This window comes from Pimephales promelas, chromosome 7 (genome assembly GCF_988280905.1).
Source record: "Pimephales promelas chromosome 7, fPimPro1.hap1.1, whole genome shotgun sequence".
NCBI lineage: Eukaryota > Metazoa > Chordata > Actinopteri > Cypriniformes > Leuciscidae > Pimephales > Pimephales promelas.
Genome location: NC_142775.1, coordinates 14,970,999 through 14,990,019, shown reverse-complemented (window position 1 = coordinate 14,990,019; position 19,021 = coordinate 14,970,999). Strand labels below are relative to the sequence as shown.

The 19,021-nt window shown below is 37.6% G+C and overlaps 2 protein-coding genes across 8 annotated transcripts in view; one reads left to right on the top strand and one right to left on the bottom strand.

The window, feature by feature from the left end:
* The first annotated feature begins 375 nt into the window (after positions 1-375).
* sec22a (SEC22 homolog A, vesicle trafficking protein) lies at positions 376-8,397 on the top strand. Of its 4 annotated transcripts, none has more exons than XM_039659693.2 (7): positions 376-525; positions 976-1,180; positions 4,430-4,593; positions 5,312-5,491; positions 5,682-5,800; positions 6,159-6,224; positions 7,936-8,306. In XM_039659693.2, the coding sequence occupies exons 2-7, from the start codon at positions 999-1,001 to the stop codon at positions 8,134-8,136; spliced, it is 912 nt and encodes a 303-aa protein (XP_039515627.2). In that variant the 5' UTR covers positions 376-525; positions 976-998; the 3' UTR covers positions 8,137-8,306. The 4 variants fall into 4 exon arrangements, with proteins under 4 accessions (XP_039515627.2, XP_039515628.2, XP_088989250.1 ...); XM_039659694.2 differs by having other exon boundaries at positions 7,961-8,135; XM_089133124.1 differs by having other exon boundaries at positions 381-525; positions 6,082-6,224; positions 7,936-8,397.
* A 5,854-nt stretch (positions 8,398-14,251) lies between these two features.
* Positions 14,252-19,021, bottom strand: part of adcy5 (adenylate cyclase 5) — a 115,889-nt gene continuing 111,119 nt past the window's right edge. For all 4 annotated transcript variants that reach the window (XM_089133120.1, XM_089133122.1, XM_089133121.1 and 1 more), the window contains exons 19-21: positions 17,853-18,057; positions 16,466-16,590; positions 14,252-15,689 (exon numbers count right to left, since the gene is read on the bottom strand). In XM_089133120.1, coding sequence (XP_088989246.1) covers positions 15,561-15,689; positions 16,466-16,590; positions 17,853-18,057 — 459 coding nt within the window. In that variant the 3' untranslated portion in view covers positions 14,252-15,560. The remainder of the gene's footprint in view (positions 15,690-16,465; positions 16,591-17,852; positions 18,058-19,021) is intronic.

Here is a 19,021-nt window from a genome sequence, read left to right as displayed (position 1 = left end):
ATAAAACAAATTTAGATTTTTATGGCTGCAACACCAAAAAAGTTGGGAGAGGAAAAAAAAAAGTCAAAATATAGATTATCGAAGTTTACACACACACACACACAATCCACGTGCTTTATCAAATGATACTAGTTTTCATGACAATGCTAAAACAATAACTACTAAAAATTCACATGCATTTTTAAAGGTTTTTTTTTCAGGTTATGCCAAATTATTATTTTATAAAATCTTAGTTTCACATCCAATTTCCCCCCAAAAAATGATTTACAGGTTTGCTGATGTTCACTGTAGAGACCCATAATGCTTTTCCTCCAGCCACGTCACACACCGACTAGCAACGGAGCCGAAGCGAAGCCGAACTACGACGAAATGAGACGAACACAGCCAAAGTGTTTTCAAACGTGAGCAAACCTGTCCGCTATGAGACCTACAGGAAGAGCTCAGCGACCACGATAGTACATCTGCAAAATCAATTAGAAAGGATTATAATGTCTTAATATGTTTTAAAACGACTCATGTCAGTAGGTATGTACATCTATCAGTGATGATAATGCATGCAATATTACTCACGCTAGTCTTGCTATGTTAGCAGTGGCATCTACTCCACATCACTGCGTATAATTGCAATGTGTAGTTTTAATGGTTCGCTTTTAATTAAAGTCTAATACTAATACCCGTATAATTAGATGTGTGATTTTGGTGAGTGCATAGAACCAGACGATGTTACTGATGACAAGCTGTCAGCAAACGTGCTAATGTTATTATTAGCCTAGCACAACGTTAACAAGTTTCATAGACTAGAGTTAAATATTAAAGAAATACGCGAGTCTAGCCGTTTGCTTATTTATATGTTAATTTAATATCGACTTTGTATATTACATTCTGTTTTGTCAGCATGAAACACGGGAGTGGGGAAAATGAAGTATTGTTTGCATTATTTGCACTGCATGATTCATTTTTGTCCTGTTCTTCCAGGTGTCCACTGAGCTGCCAGTAAGATGTCTATGGTCCTGTTTGCCTCTGTGGTGAGAGTGAGGGATGGTCTACCTCTCTCGGCCTCCACTGACTATGAACAGGATAAGGGGCTTCAGGAGACCAAGAAACATCTCAAGAGTCTGTCCAAAAAACTCAACCAGTTTCCTGATCGCTGCTCACATAGATCTGGCATATACAACATCAAGTGAGTTATCATTGCAGTTTGCTTGAGGGTGTGTGTGTGTGTGTGTGAATGTTGTTACATCATTTTAACACTGTCTTCAGTGTGAAAACAAACAGGTGTTCGCCATGCACTACACTGGAAATGCATTTATAAAGGCATTTATGACAAGGTTAGCTGTCCGCATATCGCCTGGCTAACGTCATACCCAAGTCTCATTGAGATTTGGATCTGGGAACCACATGTTCATTTTCTCGTATTTGAGGCGTGGTTTACGAATGCCCAGAGCTGGTCTGGGAAGCACATGTTCATTTTCTCATATCCACCTTATTCCTGACGACCTTTATGGGTGGCACTTTCGGATTGGGGAACTTCCATTCAAAAAGGCTAAAACGAATCATTTTGAATCATACGGTTGCCCTACAAATAAAGCTGATTCGTCAGTTTGACTGGATAAACTGTCAATTTTCCTTCATGATTTATTTTCAGACATCATGAGAATAACGTTATACTTGGTATTTTAACGTGACATGCTATAACAAGAATATCAATGGCAACAGCTCTTTACAGTCGCTGCTTTCTTTTCCTCATGATGATTTTTATTTTTTTCCTTTGCAATCCGCTGTAAAAGTATGAAAAAGGACACCGTATATGGCACATTTGTGGTCTGATCTCCCGAATTTAATTTACGATATTCCATTAATTAATTCACTGGAATACACGAAGAGTCTCTCGTTATTCTCCTCGAATCCTCATGTCCCTTTCCAGGTTTGTTTTCACAGGTAAAGTAATGAACATTTTTTGATTAAGGCTTGTTATACAATACAGACATTTGCCTACTACAGTGATATTTAACCAAAGACTTGCACATATGCGGCTATTTTTGGTCTGTTAAAAGTACATGTTGATTCTTTTAAACTTTTACATTTTATTTTAATGTTCGATGGTTGAAGGGTGAGTCGATCAATGACACTTTTTTAACGTTTTGCGTTCGTAGAGCGAGCCTTTCACTGATTGTTTAAAGCTTAATGGAAGTTACACCCATAATTTGCGCAAAGTGTCATCATGGGGGCGTAGGAATAAGGTGGATATGAGGCGTGGTTTACGAATGCCCAGAGCTGTTTTTTGGGTGCTATGAATGTCTATCAAATGTGCCTGTACATAACTCATTGCCAGTCGTTTCAATTATACCAGATGACGTTTGTAGAGCGAAAGAAATTAGACAAGGAAGAAGACGATGGGTCCGAGATTTATGTGTACAAGATGGCGTGAATCTAACGGCCATTTCACACCGCATGCGTGAGTGGCGCGTATTATTCCGGTGTGCATGTTAAAGGAGTATTTCACCCATTTCAACATTAATCTTTTTTGAAACTGGGTCATATATGTAGTCGAAATGGAAAATAAATTTTGAATTTGGTGCCGTCTTGACCGAGAACAGAAATTAACTTTCTGTATTAGTATGTAAGATAACAACTCTCACAATGCACCACATTGCACAGCTCCGCAAGCCACACTCACTAATCCAGAACAGCGCAAACATCAGAGATGGCCACCATTCAACCCGAAAGAAGTCATATAACCATTTCAATAACTCCGAAGCTGTTCAGTTAAAGGGATACTTCACCTCTGGAAAGATAAATTTAAATATGTGTATTTAAGATGGGTAATTTATGTAAAAGAAATGTGATTTTTTTTTTTTTTTTTGGAGCTTTCTAGACTGAGAAAAGCCAGAAAATGTATGTTTGCTCTGTTCCACGTCTACCGGTAACAGAGCACAGTAGTTAAACAACAAATCTAGGCTACTTCGTGATGAGTCTGCCCGAAAATGTGTTTCGAGATCAGATTCAGTTAGATTGAAACAAAAGATCTGCATGTAAACAATGAATGGCGACTGCAGAAAGCAAAAGCTGAATCCCGGACATCGACGGCCGGACATGTCCGGGAAAAAGAGGACGTAACATCCGAAAGTTACTACTTCTGCTTTCTCCACAGAACAAGAGCCTGCTAGCTTAGCTTCCAAAAAAGCTGGCTGGGGAAAATGAGAGAGTGTTGCACGACCATTCAATAGTATAACTGGGTTTATAGCAATGGAAATCTTAATGTAAATGGGTGGAGTGTCCCTTTAAGCTAGAAAAACTGCATAGTGTCCCTTTTTAACTTAATTAAGTAATTCCGCTAAAATCTCAGTGATACGCAAGCTTCCAGTATAGTATTCTGTCACACTATTTAATATATATAATAGATTTTATTTTTATTGAATTTTTTTGTCCTATTGTGTGACAGTTCCTCAATATTTAATTTTGTGCTTAGTTTTCTCATTTTGGAGCTTGACAGGTTGCTACTGTAGGTGGTGACAAGTAAAAAAAAAAAAACCTCATTGAATCATTCATTCAAGAGATTTGTTCAAAAACGCTGTTTCATCCAGTAATAAAACAAGTGAAGTATTTATGAGTCATTGAATCATTCATTCAAACAGATTAAAATAAATAAATAATTTAACACTTTTAAAGACTGCTGCAATTACCATTTTGTCAGAACCCCTTACATTAAATTACAATATTTGTTTTAGTTGTCTTCAAAATCCTGAAAGAAATATGATCTCAATTTGGAGAGAAAAAAAAAAAAAAATCATGATTCCCAATTTATCCAGAATTGTGCAACTCTAACATTTAGAATGTCTTCAGTGACTAAATGATGACAGATATTTCATTTATGGGTGACCATCCCTTAAATTAAAACATCCCAGCAAAATCAAATGACACAGTGAGGGTGGAGTGCTCTGATTGCCAATTGTTCTGATGCCAAAAACTTCCCCTTCAGGAAGGTCTAATTCAGATGCGTTGCACTGAGAGACCCAGGGGTGACCATTTCATAGCCTGGCTGCTATTCATCACTCCAAACTTCACAAGCAGGCAGAAACGAGTCATCTCTTTCTCTCCCTCTGGAGGGCCTCAATGGATCGTTTCATCTCTCAAACAGACGTTAACATGGAGAGACACGTTGACAGAGTTTCTTCTTTCCTGAGGCGAGTTACTAAACTGTTCAGATCCAGAGCAGGTGTAAAACAGAGGGCGAAGGGTGATTTTAATACGCTTTGGATATTTGGATTCTCATGTCCTTGGAATGGACTTTCAAGTCCACTGAATGACCTTCCCCTCTCTGTGACACATTTTCACACGTTGCGTCCCCAACACTGTCAATGTATGTCAACATAATTTGTCCTTAACTAAGTAGTGTGATGCAAACTATGACTTCTCTTGCCTTCCATAGTTTTACAAGCTCTCTCGGAGTTGGCTACATGATGGTTTGCACAGAAAACTATCCCAATGTCCTGGCCTTCAGCTTCCTGGACGAGCTTCAGAGAGAGTTCATTGTCACATATGACACCAAACGGATCAACAGCGCTTTGAGGCCTTTCTCTTTTATCGAGTTTGGTGAGTTTCTTGAGAGGATTGTGACGGGTTTCAGAAATCTGTTTTTTCCAGAAGGAGACTATAATTTTTTATATAAAAATAACATGTAAAGCTTTGGGGTCAGTAAGATTTTTAAATGATTTGGAACAGTCTCTTATGCTCACCAAGGCTGCATTTATTCAATCAAAAATACAGTAGAAAATAATCTATATTATGAAATATTATAATGTCTATGTTCATATTGTTTTAATTTAATATATTCCTATGAATTTTCAGCAGCCATTGCTCCAGTCTTCCTCAAGAAGCATTTCTTATCAGTATCACACTTGAAAACATCCGCTTAATATTTTTGTGGCAACCAGAATATATTATTTCAGGATTCTTTCATGAATAAAAGGGTTATAACATTTAATTAAAATACAAATAATCCACTTAAAATTAGTTCTACATGGGCAGTTTCCCAATTTTATGCATTAGTTGAGTCTCCAAAGAGCATTATGCACATGGTGAGTTTGAGTAAACATTAATGGAGTTGCATCTTATGTGGAACATTTAAATGTAGTCACTTATGAGGCTCCATTTTGGCTAGGAGTCTTTGGATTTATCTATATAAAAATAAATGCGTCCTGCAGACTTTCCATTTAATGTGATTTGAAATTGAACTGAAGCCATTTGTAACATATAGACCATGTTGTGATTAAAGCATCTATTTACTGTGCCGTTTCTATGGTTTCAACAGATAACTTCATTCGGAAAACCAAGCAACGTTACAATAGCCCACGTTCCCTCTCCACCAAGATTAATCTAGCCGACATGCAGACTGAGATCAAGCTCCGGCCTCCTTATCAGCTCTCCGCGGAGGACATTGGATCAATCAACGGCTTCTCAGAACACAAGCAGTCTAAATATAAAGGCATTGGTAGGGAAAACAACTTGTAAACTTCCCTTTGTTCTCAAGAAGTAGAACATTTTGAAAGACCACTCAGAAAATAGCCTAGCATCATGGCAGAAAGTTTTGCTCCACAGGTTTCCTGAAGCAAATTTTAAAATCGAGTTACTTTGCAACTGTTTGACACGGATTTTCTGCTTGATTTTTTTTTTTCCTGCAGCACCTAATCAAATGTTGGAGGCCGTCACCCTGTCGGGTATCGTCGCCTGCATCCTAAGTGTCCTGTGCGGCGCTCTTAATTTGCTGCGGGGAGTCCACGCAATAGAAAGTGTATTGCAGGTAAGTTAAATCATGCACTGATGTTCTTGCACTTTATTTTGGGCTTTGTTTCTTTTTATTGATTAACACATTGGACTAAACATTACTTGTGCCATTGTAATATAATTAATCATACCTAAAGGATAGTAACAGTACTCTTGAATAATTTGTCAGACTTCGCACTTTGATGTAATGTGATTTTCCTCTACCATAAACAGAACAGTTTTGCTTTGCTTTTTATATTGCACTGATAAGTGAGCCCTCGAGTCCTGACTCTCCCTTTCTAACTCATCCTGTTTTAGCACATGGCTTCCTGTTGTAATTTGTCCACTCTTAAACACAGCACGCTGTCTTTTCTTCTTTTCTGCTCCATCTGCAGAATGAGGATGAAGACTTTAATTACGTAATTGCTTTTTTCCTTGGAACCGCGGCCTGTGTGTATCAGGTAAGTGACGGCAGTCAGACCGTGAATTACTGTTGGCCTGCCAGGCTTCATTTCTTCTGCTCTCTGTCTTGGTCTGACCAACCAGTGCTAATATATCACACTTTTCCTCACTGTCGTGTAAAAGGAAAATTGTGTTATCTGGAAAATTGGAGAAACATTGCCTTTTTACTAGCATCAAAAAACAGCAACTGGAATTGTAGATGTTTCAAAACCCTCACTCATATTCTGCACAGGGAAAAAAAAAAAAAATATATATATATATATATATATAATACTAATCTAAAATCAGTATTTTTGCTTGTTTCCCTTTAAAACTATTTAAACATCCCTAAAACAAAATACATTTTTAGTTGAGAAGTAAAACTGAGATTACGATATTAAGACTTTTTTTCAGGAAAAACGCTACCCTTTATTAAATACTTTTTAAAATACCTTTTTTAAATATGTACATCCTGAAAAAATGTATCACTGTTTCCACAAAGCTAAAAATATTAAGCGACACAACAACTGTTTTCAACATTGACAGTAATAAGAAATGTTTCTTGAGCACCAAATCAGCATATTAGAATGATTCCTGAAGTATCATGTGACACTGAAGACTGGAGTAATAACTTCTGAAAGGGGGTGGAGATGGTTATGATTAGGTCGGGTTAGTGATCAGGGGTCAGAGATGGATAGGATTGAGGGTAGGGTTAGGGATCAGGGGGTGGAGATGGGTAGGATTGGGGGTAGGGTTAAGGAACAGGGGTGTGGTTAGGGATCAGGGGGTGGAGATGGGTTGGATTGGGGTGGGGTTAGGGATCAGGGGGTGGGGTTAAGGATCAGGGGGTGGAGATGGGTTGGATTGGGGTGGGGTTAGGGATCAGGGGGTGGAGATGGTTATGATTAGGGTGGGGTTAGTAATCAGGGTGTGGAGATGGTTAGGCTTAGGGGTGGGTTTAGGGATCAGGGGGTGGAGATGGGTATGATTAGGGGTGGGGTTAAGGATCAGGGGGTGGCGATGGGAAGGATTAGGGGTGGGGTTAGGGATCAGGGGGTGGAGATGGGTAGGATTGGGGGTAGGGTTAAGGATCAGGGGGTGGGGTTAGGGAACAGGGGTGTGGTTAGGGATCAGGGGGTGGAGATGGTTATGATTAGGGTGGGGTTAGTGATCAGGGTGTGGAGATGGTTAGGCTTAGGGGTGGGTTTAGGGATCAGGGGGTGGAGATGGCTATGATTAGGGGTGGGGTTAAGGATCAGGGGGTGGAGATGGGAAGGATTAGGGGTGGGGTTAGGGATCAGGGGGTGGAGATGGGTAGGATTGGGGGTAGGGTTAGGGATCAGGGGTCGGAGATGGATAGGATTGGGGTTAGGGATCAGGGTGTGGAGATGGTTAGGCTTAGGGGTGGGTTTAGGGTTCAGGGGGTGGAGATGGGTAGGTTTAGGTATATGTAAGGTGGGAGGAGTTGGATCCAGATCCAACTCCTCCCCCTGGATTTTGTGTTCTGCAGTGAGGACCATCTCGAAGATCCAGCTTTTCACCACAGGAAAATTTTTTAAAAAAATGTAAAATATAAAAAAAGCAAACAGATATTTTAAATCGTAATAATATTTCAAATTATTTTTGATAAAAAAAATTGCAGCCACGATTAGCACAAGAGACTTCAATTAGCATAAGACCGACCCCATAGTTTGCTTAATGTATTCCTCTTGTTTCTTTTTCTATATGTAGTGTTATTTGTTCATCTACTTCTCAGTTTGGAGGAACATCAAGTCATTCCTGGCCTTCGCTATGATCTGCCTATCCAACATGTATCTGTATGAACTCCGTAACATGTGGCAGATCCTCTTTCACGTGACGGTGGGTGCGTTCATCACTCTGCAGATCCACCTGAGAGGACCGCAGGGCAAAGCACCAGACTACAATGTTTGACCCCCTTGAACTCTTGTAAGACTGCATAACAGCCCAGCATTTCAACCCAATCTGCGGATAAAAGAACTATGGATTGTGAAGCAGGTTTTACATATTGTTTTGATATCACTCAAGATACACTTCCTGCTGTTTCACATCCAGTTGAACTCAAAGATGGAAAGCTGCTGTTTTGGTTGAAGCAAAAGGTTCATAACAGTGACTTCATTCACGCACAATATTGGATTCATGCATGAAATATTAAAGCAAATTGCTAGCAGGTAATTCAGATGTGCACAATTAATATATTTTCCAATAGGGAGGCATTGTAGTTATTTATAGTTTTAATTGATGTCAGGGCTTAAAGAGACAGCTCACCCAAAAATGAAAATTCAGTTGTCACAATGAACGTGGATGGTTACCATGGTCTGTCAAAGTTAAAATAAAAGCATCAAACTACTATAAATACTTAAATATATGCATATTTTGTACTAACGTAAGATACGTTTTTTCTATATGCACAATCAAAATCTTTAACTCTATTGTTTTATTTTTAATTTGATTGTTAAAGCCTTCCCTCGTTAAAGCCATTGTCTAGTAATTCTTTTTGTCCAATTTATTTATTTATTTTTTGCTTCACAAGTTCGCATTAAAGTTTGTAATGTTGTGATTCATCTTGTAGCTGGTTAGTTCATGGTAACTCTTTAATGAAGGCTATGTGAAACTCATTTCCTGAACTGAAAAAGTGTGTGGGTACTGTTTCACTCTAGCTTTGTGTGAGAAACGGGCCAAAATATAAGTTATTATTCAATAAAAATATTGCTTGACAATTGTGGTTATTCATTATATATGGTATTGTAAAAAGCTACTTAGAAATTGTAGTTAACATCTCCTTTTCTGATCCACCGAATAAAGAAATGATTATGAATATTCATTTTGGGTGAAGTCATCATTTTAGAATTCTTTTAGAGTGGGTTATGTTATGGTTAGGGTTATTTTAGGGACAATTGTTCATATATTTTGATTGTTAAAGCCAACTCGTATGCAATACATTTGATAGTTGCCTCTATATATTTAAAAAAAAAAATGTAATTTTCACTCGCATTTTCATTTTGTCATACAGCTTTATTTGAGTGTCACTGTGTTTGTGGTCATTAGTCAGACGTCTCTTCCCTGAAAGCATAATCAGATGTGTTATTTATCAATCATGTCTATGCTGCCTGCAGGTGTGCTTCCTGCAAATGAATGTGTTTGGCTAAGAGGAAAATGGAATCGCACTAATATCCAGACTCCACTGTTTGTTTTCCCTCTTTGCTGCCTTTTGTCAACGGGTCTGTTCAGTGACCATGGTGAGCTGAGTAATGTTTTATTCTGTTTCTATTCACCTGGCTTGTTTTGATGATTGACAGATTTAGGGTCAAGGGGTTTCAAAATTCCTCTGATGTACATGCATTTCCTTTTTTGTTTCCACAAGTGTCAGTGATCTAAGATTGCAGCTGCATTTTTGCATTGCAAGTACCTCAATGCTCTCTCTCTCTCCAACAGTAGTGCATTGCCCATTGGCCTAATGTGTGTTTGTGCCATGTCCTGAAACCATCAGTAAAAACCTTCAATTTGTATGAATATGCTTGCATCTTGTGTTTTTGTTAAATGCATTTGACACATTTATGAAAATCAAAGGGCTAGTTCACTCAAAAATTAAATTCGTCATCATATTCTCAACATGAGGGTCTGAACAAAAAATATTATATTTTTAAGAATGTTGCTAACCAGACAGTTGACAGTAGCCATTGACTTCCATAGTATTTGTTTCCCCCCCAATGGAAGTCAATGGGTGCAGTCAACTGTTTTTAGTCACCAACATTCTTAAAAATATATTATTTTTGTGTTAAACCGTAGATAGAAACTTATACAGCTTTGAAAAAACTTGAGGGATGAACTATCCCTTTAACAACTTGAGCAGGGGTAGCTTTCACTACTCAGATGAGACAATTTTTATGTCTCATGTTGTGATTGCTGTTTGGCTTGGTTCATGCCTTATAACTCTTTAGAGAAGACTAAAAAAAAACCTTTATAAAGAAAAAAATACTTCCGGAACCAAGGCCACAGAAAAAGTGTGTGTGCATTATTGCACTCTAGCTTTGTGTTGTTATTCACTATAAATCTTGCATGATGGCCGTTGTAATTGATCACATTTTATTGTATGATAAAATGCTGCTTAGGCGAGATTTATCTAAAAATGTGCGCTTTTCACGTTTGAAAATGATTGTAATATGCATTTCTGAGTCAGTGATGTCAAGTGTGGGAAGAAGCTTTGGCAATTTATAAACTTCCTCCTATTCTCAAAACCTAAGAGCTGCAATGATGAAGATGATGATGGTAATTGGAACAATGTACTTGGCTTATAGAAGTGTGACTAATGCAAGTAATGTTTTAGGTGATGCAGTGGATGCTATGTGAAAATTGCAGCCCATTTAAGCTTATTTGTACCAATTTGTGAGGGGGGAAAGTCTACATTTATGACGTCTCTGTTATTGATGTTATTTTTTTCCAGCTTATGTTCACTGCTGATCTAATTTTATAGTTGCACAATAGCCACTTACAATTTTTGAAATATATTTAATTTAACGTATAGGCCTACACATTTGAACAAATATGTATGGACAAAAAAAAAAAACTGCTACAACAACAAAAATCACCTTAATTTTCAGCCTTGCGGTTCAAGGCTTTTGTAATGGCATCATCGAGGTGAGAAATGGTTTGAGTTTTTGTTTCTTTGATTTTTATGACATTGTGTTTCGCCTCAGGTCTTTCTAACCTTTTGACTGCTGGATCAAACCCAAACCAATCGGCCATTAGTCTGTTTTTAATGTCAATGAAATGCCAGTCCCACGCCCAGCACAATGGCCTTTCTTTAATGCATCATAAAACAGCTTTGCTCAGTCAAACTGACCAGATTGGACACATGCAGACTACATTCAAGTGAACTCAAACGGGGGTATTTCACAGGCACATTATTAAGATAAGAAAGGTCAGGTATGCCAGTGGGGAAAATGGACTGAAATTATGTGAATTATAACATGCTTGGGTGGGTGACCATTCAAACAACCGCTCTGTGGGGTTTCTGTTCTTTGTTCTCATTTTTCTGGACACATTTTGTTTATGAATAGGCTACTCTGAAAAAAAAAAGCTCTGTATTTGAAGTTCAAAAACAAAAATAAGGAAAAAACAAAAGGTGCATAAAACTAACAATGTGGTTAAACTAACCAGTAGCCTATAATGAGAGCTGCATACGTTTTCATACAGAAACATTGGCACACATTGACATTGAAGGCAAGTAGTCTCCTAAATGTGCATTGAAAGCGCACTGCTGCCACCATCTGGGCATTTAACGGGATAGTTCACTTTGAAATTAATTTTTGATATGTTTTAGCTTACCTCAAGGGCATCCAAGATGTAGGTGTCTTTGTTTCCACAGCATTTTCAATTTTGACATTTTTTGGTCAAACCGTTCTTGTCTGTCAGTCATATAATGCAGGTATGGGGGTCCACCTCAAAGACTAAGAGCATGCACAGAGAAGACATAATTAAACACGATTATGACTCGTGAATGTAAGTACACACTGATGGCCTAACTAAGACACGAAACGAGCGGTTTGTGTGAGAAAACGAACAGTATTTATATAGTTTTTACCTCTTGTTAACAGCCGTCGAACTGGTCTGAATCAAATGTCCAACTGAACCGAACTGAACCGTCTCTCCAACGTTACGCCGGAAGTGATCTCTCGCGTGTCTAGGTCGCATTGTTTACACAAAGATTTTGGAAGTTTTACCTTTCACTAAACATATTATTTATATATATCGAAATGGTCTTCCATTGCGATTTCCCGTATATCTAAATATGTTTAGTGAAAGGTAAAACTTTCTTAATCTCCGTGTAAACAATGCGTGACCTAGACACGTGAGAGATCACTTCCGGCGTAACGTCTGGAGGGAGCGTTGAAAAAAAAAGGTCACAATATTTTTACATGAAGTAAAAAAAAAAATGAAAAAAATGAATTGATGTTAAAGTTAACGTCTGGAGCATTGAAAAATAGGTCACAATATTTTGGCATGAGGTAAAAAAAAAAGAAAAAAAAAGAATTATGTTAAAGTTAGGTAATTGGGTGCCACTTCACCTTTAACATAACTGACGTCTTGCTGACGTCCACAAACATCTGAAATTAGATGTCAAAAGAAAGGGTCAATCACAGTTTTAGTATGCAAATATACTAAAGAGGTAACAAATCGACAGATACAATATCAATGTTTAAGTTTTTTTTTTTTTTTTTTTTTTTTTGTCAAGTCAATGTCACCTTCCATTTCCTTCTCTACATGGGACGGCAGTCTGTCTTTTCAGCTTGAGAACACATACAGTACACACACACACACACACACACACACACACACACACACACACACACAAATGTCCAGAGAAAATAAAATAAATAGACAAATCACAAGGACCCAATTTCAATACAGTGCTGCTTTGCAAACATACTAATTGTAATAATCATAACTACATGGTTTCAGAATGAGTTTAATGTTATAGTTTAATTGGATGTAAAAAACAAAAACAAAAAATACAGCATTGAGCAATACATGGCATATAAGCAACCCAAGATGAAGCCACTGGAATAGTAAATGCCAGTACTCAGCAGGACAGAAATGTGGTATTTACTTGACATCTCTTATCTCAGTGCTTTCATTTGGATGGCAAACACAAGTGAATTAAAGCTGAAGTTTTTCTGTTAAAATATTCACTCCTCCCAATATGCAGATATAATTCCTACAAGCAAGCCATTCAGAAGTTCAATTCTGTGAAAAAATCAAAACGCTGTGAGAATCCAGACACAGCAACACCGGCTCAACCAATGGCGTTTATGGGCAAGACTAACTTATTGTTTAACCAATGGCAGATAGGGGGCGTGTCCAATCCAGTTTGGTGCCGCTAACTGTGGAAAAAATGACACACTTCACCTTTAACTTAGGAATCCATACGGCACCCGCACCGTCATTTAAAGGCCATAATACATGTTTCACAATGACATTGAATACAAAAACATTCAACCATTTATTTTATTTTCAATTTGCTGGCAAGAAAGTGGCATTTATTTTCTTGTTGGAAATAAAGACTTTGGAAAGGTGAAACTGGAAGCCCAGCTGAGCCCAAGTTGAAATTAGAACAGGACCAAATATAGTTACGGTTTCCTAACGCATTATCATAATCCTCTGCATGGACTTACAGTAAGATCTTACACAGGTAAAGCAATAAATAAATAAAAAAACTGTATGGACTGCCCTACATGTTTGTGTACAAACTCAAATTCTTCACATACAAAGGCCTCATTGGAGAAAATGGACATTCATTGGGTCGTACCATCACACTGAGAGGGAAGGGAATGCTGGTCGTGCTGCAGTGCATAAATGGTGGATATTTGTGGCTTTAACGGAAAGGATCCAACTCGTTGTCCCACGCACCATAAACACAAGGCTAAAATCAATATTTGCAGATGTGTTTGCCAAGCTTTAAACGACTGTGGCTGTTCTGAAACACTCACTTGTCATTTTGTGTCCTACAAATCCATTTTCTTCTTAATTACACTGTAGTGCACTTGACAGGATACAGAAACCCTTTTTGGAGAAAGAACAAACCTATTCTCCTTACTCGGTTACAAGACTAGCTACTGATTTTATTTAAATGGATGCAGCGACAACAAAAAGGGTGACTGATAATTTGCAAATGACCTCTCCCTCCTGTTCAAATGTGCAGAGTTGTAGAGTAATGGAATACATATATAATGTCATTTATGTATATATATATATGAAGAGTTCAGATGCAAAAGCCTCTAAATGCCATTTGAAATTTTCTTCTAAAATGATCATTTTTATCAAGCTTGTATATTTAAGTTCAGTAATTTCACTTAAATGGCAATGAAGATTACCTATGAATTGTCATTTAAGTGAAATTACTGAACTTAAATATACAAGCTTGATAAAAATGGTCATTCTAGAAGAAAATTTAAAATGGCACTTAGAGGCTTTTGCATCTGAACTCTTCATATATATATATATATATATATATATATATATATATATATATATATATATATATATATATATCTAAATACACATTGGTGTTTATAGACATTATTTAAATATATTAATGTACAAAATATATCATCTAAAATAGCTCTGACAATTTGGCTTTTAGTCTCAGAATATAAAATGTTAAAAATACAAAAACAGCCACATTTGGCCATTTTCCTCTGTCTTTAATGGTGTCTTCAGTGTAGACAAGTGTATGGGTGTGTAGTTTTGTGAATGTAAGTTTGTTTGGAACACAAAGTTGAAGTCTCGAAGCCACGTTCATGCCACCAGAAACATGTCCGTTTTTTTTTTTGTTTCATCCCATCCCTTGTTGACAGGAGGGAAGTCGTAAGTATGCATCATATTAAAGATGAACGAGACTCAGTATGTGTTCTTTAGCACTGTGGACTGCCATTATCTGTACCGAAATGCACAAACGCTAGGCCTATACGCTAATACGCCTCAGTGTTTAATACTGTCCCTGCGCACACAAAATTGCGGATTACGAGGACAAACGTCAGTCGAGCTGATTCCCAACTACAGTTGCGAAATGAAGACGTTGCATCGTTGGTCCTGGCCACAACCTGGCACTGAAAATGAATGACTTTGGGTCGTTTCAAGTTGCGGGTGGCGTGAACGGGGCTTCATTCTCCCGTTGAGAATGTCACCAGAGGTAACACGGTCAACACTAGCTCCCTTACCAGTAACAACCACAGTCGCTGCGACAAAGTTCTGGGAACCATAAAGGATTTGTAAAGCTGCTGTGCTCTCTATGGCCCTCTACCATATAAGCTCTATTGCGATATCGCCACGCAACAGGACCGTGTGAACAGAACTCTTTAGTCTTTACATACACTGAAGCCAATACCTGTAAAACACATGTTTTATGTGTATATGATTCATCAGTGTTTTCATGCAGTTTTGATTTGGAGTCGCCAGGACCAGTTGGTGGAGTAAGATCGCAGTCCCGCCACACCTGAGAGAGCCAAAGCCAGGTGCATCTGTCCTCTCTTAGAAATACAAGAATAATAGAAGACTGGGAGAACTGCTTTTTATGCCTTGACATTCCTTTATTTCTTTGGTCTCTGAGGTTGAACGTCTTTCTGAGCTGTTCCATACCTTAAATAAAGGCGGCAAAGCCCTCCGTTAATCCTATAGGAAGTCTCGGTGTGCAAAGAGGCCACTCTTGGACTGGCTTTCCAAACACATCCTATTGTGATTGGTCCAGGAGGATGTCCGTCAACAGCCTGGCTGGCCCGGACCAAAGCGTCTCCTCACCATATCATCTCAGAAGTGTTCTGAATGTCAGAAGCTGAGTGTTAACTGCTGTTGGGTCCTCCGTTTAGGAAGTAGGTCGCCATTTCTCCTTTGCCCTTGACCTTCACGACGCCTCTGTACTCCAGTGTGTAGTTATATGAGCTGAGAACCTGGTAGAGGTCAGTTGTGACCTGATTCAGAGAGAAATGAAGAGCACATAAGCATTTACGATGGACTGAAAAGATTGTAAAGGAGAGTTGACAGATTTACAGATCCAAACATTTGAGAGCACAAGAGAAAATGCTTCTTTTTTGCATTTTTAATCATTAATAATTAAACAAATCATTTAATTTGATACATTCTTTAACAATTATATTTATGTATTCATTTCAAATTATTGTGAATAAAGTGAATATTGAAATAAAAAAAATGTAAAACAGCAGCATTCAACATGAAATATTTGTTATTCGGTTCGCATCATGTTTCTTTGTTTAAAGTCACCATGAAATCCAAAAATTATAAATGATTTATCCGTGCACATTATTATATAAAAAAAAAATGAATGTGCCCTTGTAATCTTTAATCAAAATAACTTCCCCTCCCTCTCGCAGTATCATCTCTTCTCTGATGATTTAATTACTGGCAAGAGGGTGGGACAACCTGTCACTCACATGAGATCGACCAATAGCATACAACATTGATCCAAAGATGCAATCAATTCCTGATAGACAAAATCAAGTCCCCCCCTACATGTTTTCTTGTTCAACAAACCATTTCACACAGATATACGTCACAAAAACGAAAAAGAAGACTATTGCAACTTCCAACTTTAAACCGTTATTTTATGCAGAAAATGTTTCATTTAGTTTCATTTTGAATACGGACACTATAGTAGTATTCATAGTATATCTTAGGGGTAATTTTATCTGGACAATCACAGAGAACAAGAATCACAGGTACATCTCACCTGTATTCTCTCAGGTACCCCAGTGCTGTCCATTCGGCTGGCTACATTCACAGTATTCCCCCATATGTCATATTGCGGTTTACGAGCCCCTATGACACCAGCCACGACGGGACCCATGTTAAGACCTACAGGAAAAGATGCTTTTTAATTTTACAACAGTAAAATACATGGGTCATTCTCTGAAACTATTTTAATACTACTGGAAAGTAGCATTTTTTAAAAGGAAAAGGGACCGTTTCATAAAATGACACAAATTAAACATACACATTAGGAAGCTGTATTTAAAGGAATTGTTCACTTCTACAGTAAATGAAAATTCTGTCATCATTTACTCACCCTCAAAATGTTTCAAACCTGTTTGAATTTCTTTCTTCTGCTGAGCACAAAAAAAAAAGATAGAGGGAATGCATTGCCGTCACTTTAATAGGGAAAACTGCGAAAATGCGACTAAAACGAACTATTTTATCAATTTAAACTAATTGTTGGACTCAATATAGTGTTCCTTACAACTTATGAAAGATCTAGTGATCCATGGATATTGACATGCAGCCAGGAATCGTGTTGCCTGACATTTATGTTTGCCTGATTTCGACACCGGGGAAATAAAAGCTATATAGACCTAAACATAAAGCAAATTTGCCTGTGAACACTTTATATAAATACAATATAGGTAGGTCTAAATCTGGGTGATCACTTATATCAGTGTTATATATATAGCCTATATATATCATCATATCGTCCAGCCCTAAAACTTCATAGTTTTTTTTTTTTGGTCAGTGTTTATTAAAAAACATCCAAGAATGCAGAATATGCAATGATACATATTTAATTGATGAGTTGTTAATATATATAACAATACAAAATATATGGGTATGGTTTTACACCTAAATTCAGCATATTGACACAAATCGTTGTCCAAATTGTACATTGGACTTGTTGTCCAAATTGTTTCTGTGACTTGCTCCTCTTTCTATAGCAGTCTGTAAAAATATACCTCTGATTTTTTTGTCAAATCTAGTTGTACAGTCAATCGCAAAGCTCTTTCCCACTTTATATCTGTTGTGTTTGTTTTTCGCGGCATTCACGCTGAAAACAAATACAGCCGCTCAGTCTTTTTGCCACTCACTGTGAGTAACTGCAGGCCGACGGTGACGTCATGCGCATACCCTCTATATTTTGAAGAATGTCGGTAACCAGATAAACCCCACTGACTTCCGTAGTAGGAAATAAAATACCAATGGGGAACATCAACTGTCTGACCGACATTCTTCAAAATGTCTTCTTTTGTATTCAGCAGAAGGAAGCAATTCATACAGGGTGAGTAAATTATAGAATATTCATTTTTAAGTGAGTTAATCCTTTAAGGGTGGCCAAGACAGATCCTTACCGATCTTCATTTTGAAGTTATTAAAAGAGTGCTCATTTATGTACTTCATCTGGTCCATGAGGCGCATAGCGTAGTCGGCTAGAGCGCGAATGTGCGACCTTCCTGCTTTATCATAAGTGGAGTCATTAAGCCCAGATGCAGCCATGTAGGTGCTGCCAATGGTTTTGATCTTTTCCAGTTGACGAAACTGATCCTCACTAATGATCTGCAAGAAAAGAGAAATAAGATGATGACTTCCATGTTGGAATGAGAAGGCATATTAAACGTCTACATTTCTAAGAATGCACACAGTTTAGGAAGATTTGAAGATGCAGGACCAGTTTCACACACACATTTCAAATTAAAAAAAAAAAAATGAACATTTCTAACTTCGTAAAAAAAAAACGAAGACCAACTGTTGCAAAATACATTAAATTGCTTAATGCAAGAACTAAAACACAGTAAAATCCTAGTTAAAATAAATCAAGGGTTATTAATTTATGTTTTCACTATTTTTTCTTCTGTAATTTTTTTTTAAATCTTATTAATAGTGTGCGTGCATACACACACACACACACACACACACACACACACATTTCAGTTGTGATTAATTTATTGCTTTTATTAATATTTTTTATTAAAATAAATTTTCAGGGGAATTGACCGTTCACAAAGACCCCGCCCCCCTTAGTTACTGTCGCTATGTCCGACAAGCTACGCTGCTCTCACACACACACACACACCATGTTGTTCTCACGCAGTGAAAAATACATCGCGGACTGACAACACGCTGACAGACAGGACAGACCAGGTTACTTTTCGGTTACTTTTGATATTAATTGATAATTCCGGTATTTAACACCTTGAGTCTATTTTGTAGTTTGTTTTGAATGAAATAGAGTGGTGGACTTAGAAATTTTGACAATGGGTCCTGTCTCAACTTTTTGACTTTTTTAGAATCGCCTGTGACAGCTTTAAACTGGGTGTCTATGGGCATACACAAACATTTCCATAAAACAACCCTTAACGTTCATTTTCAAAACTGTGCAACTCGCCGAGTGGTTGGTGGTGTTCGTTGACGAATAAAAACAAATATATCGGCGCAATGTATGCTTTCAATCCGTGTTGTTTGCTATTGTGGAACTATTTATTCAGATACCTCACAACCGCGTATAAACTTCTGCTCGATA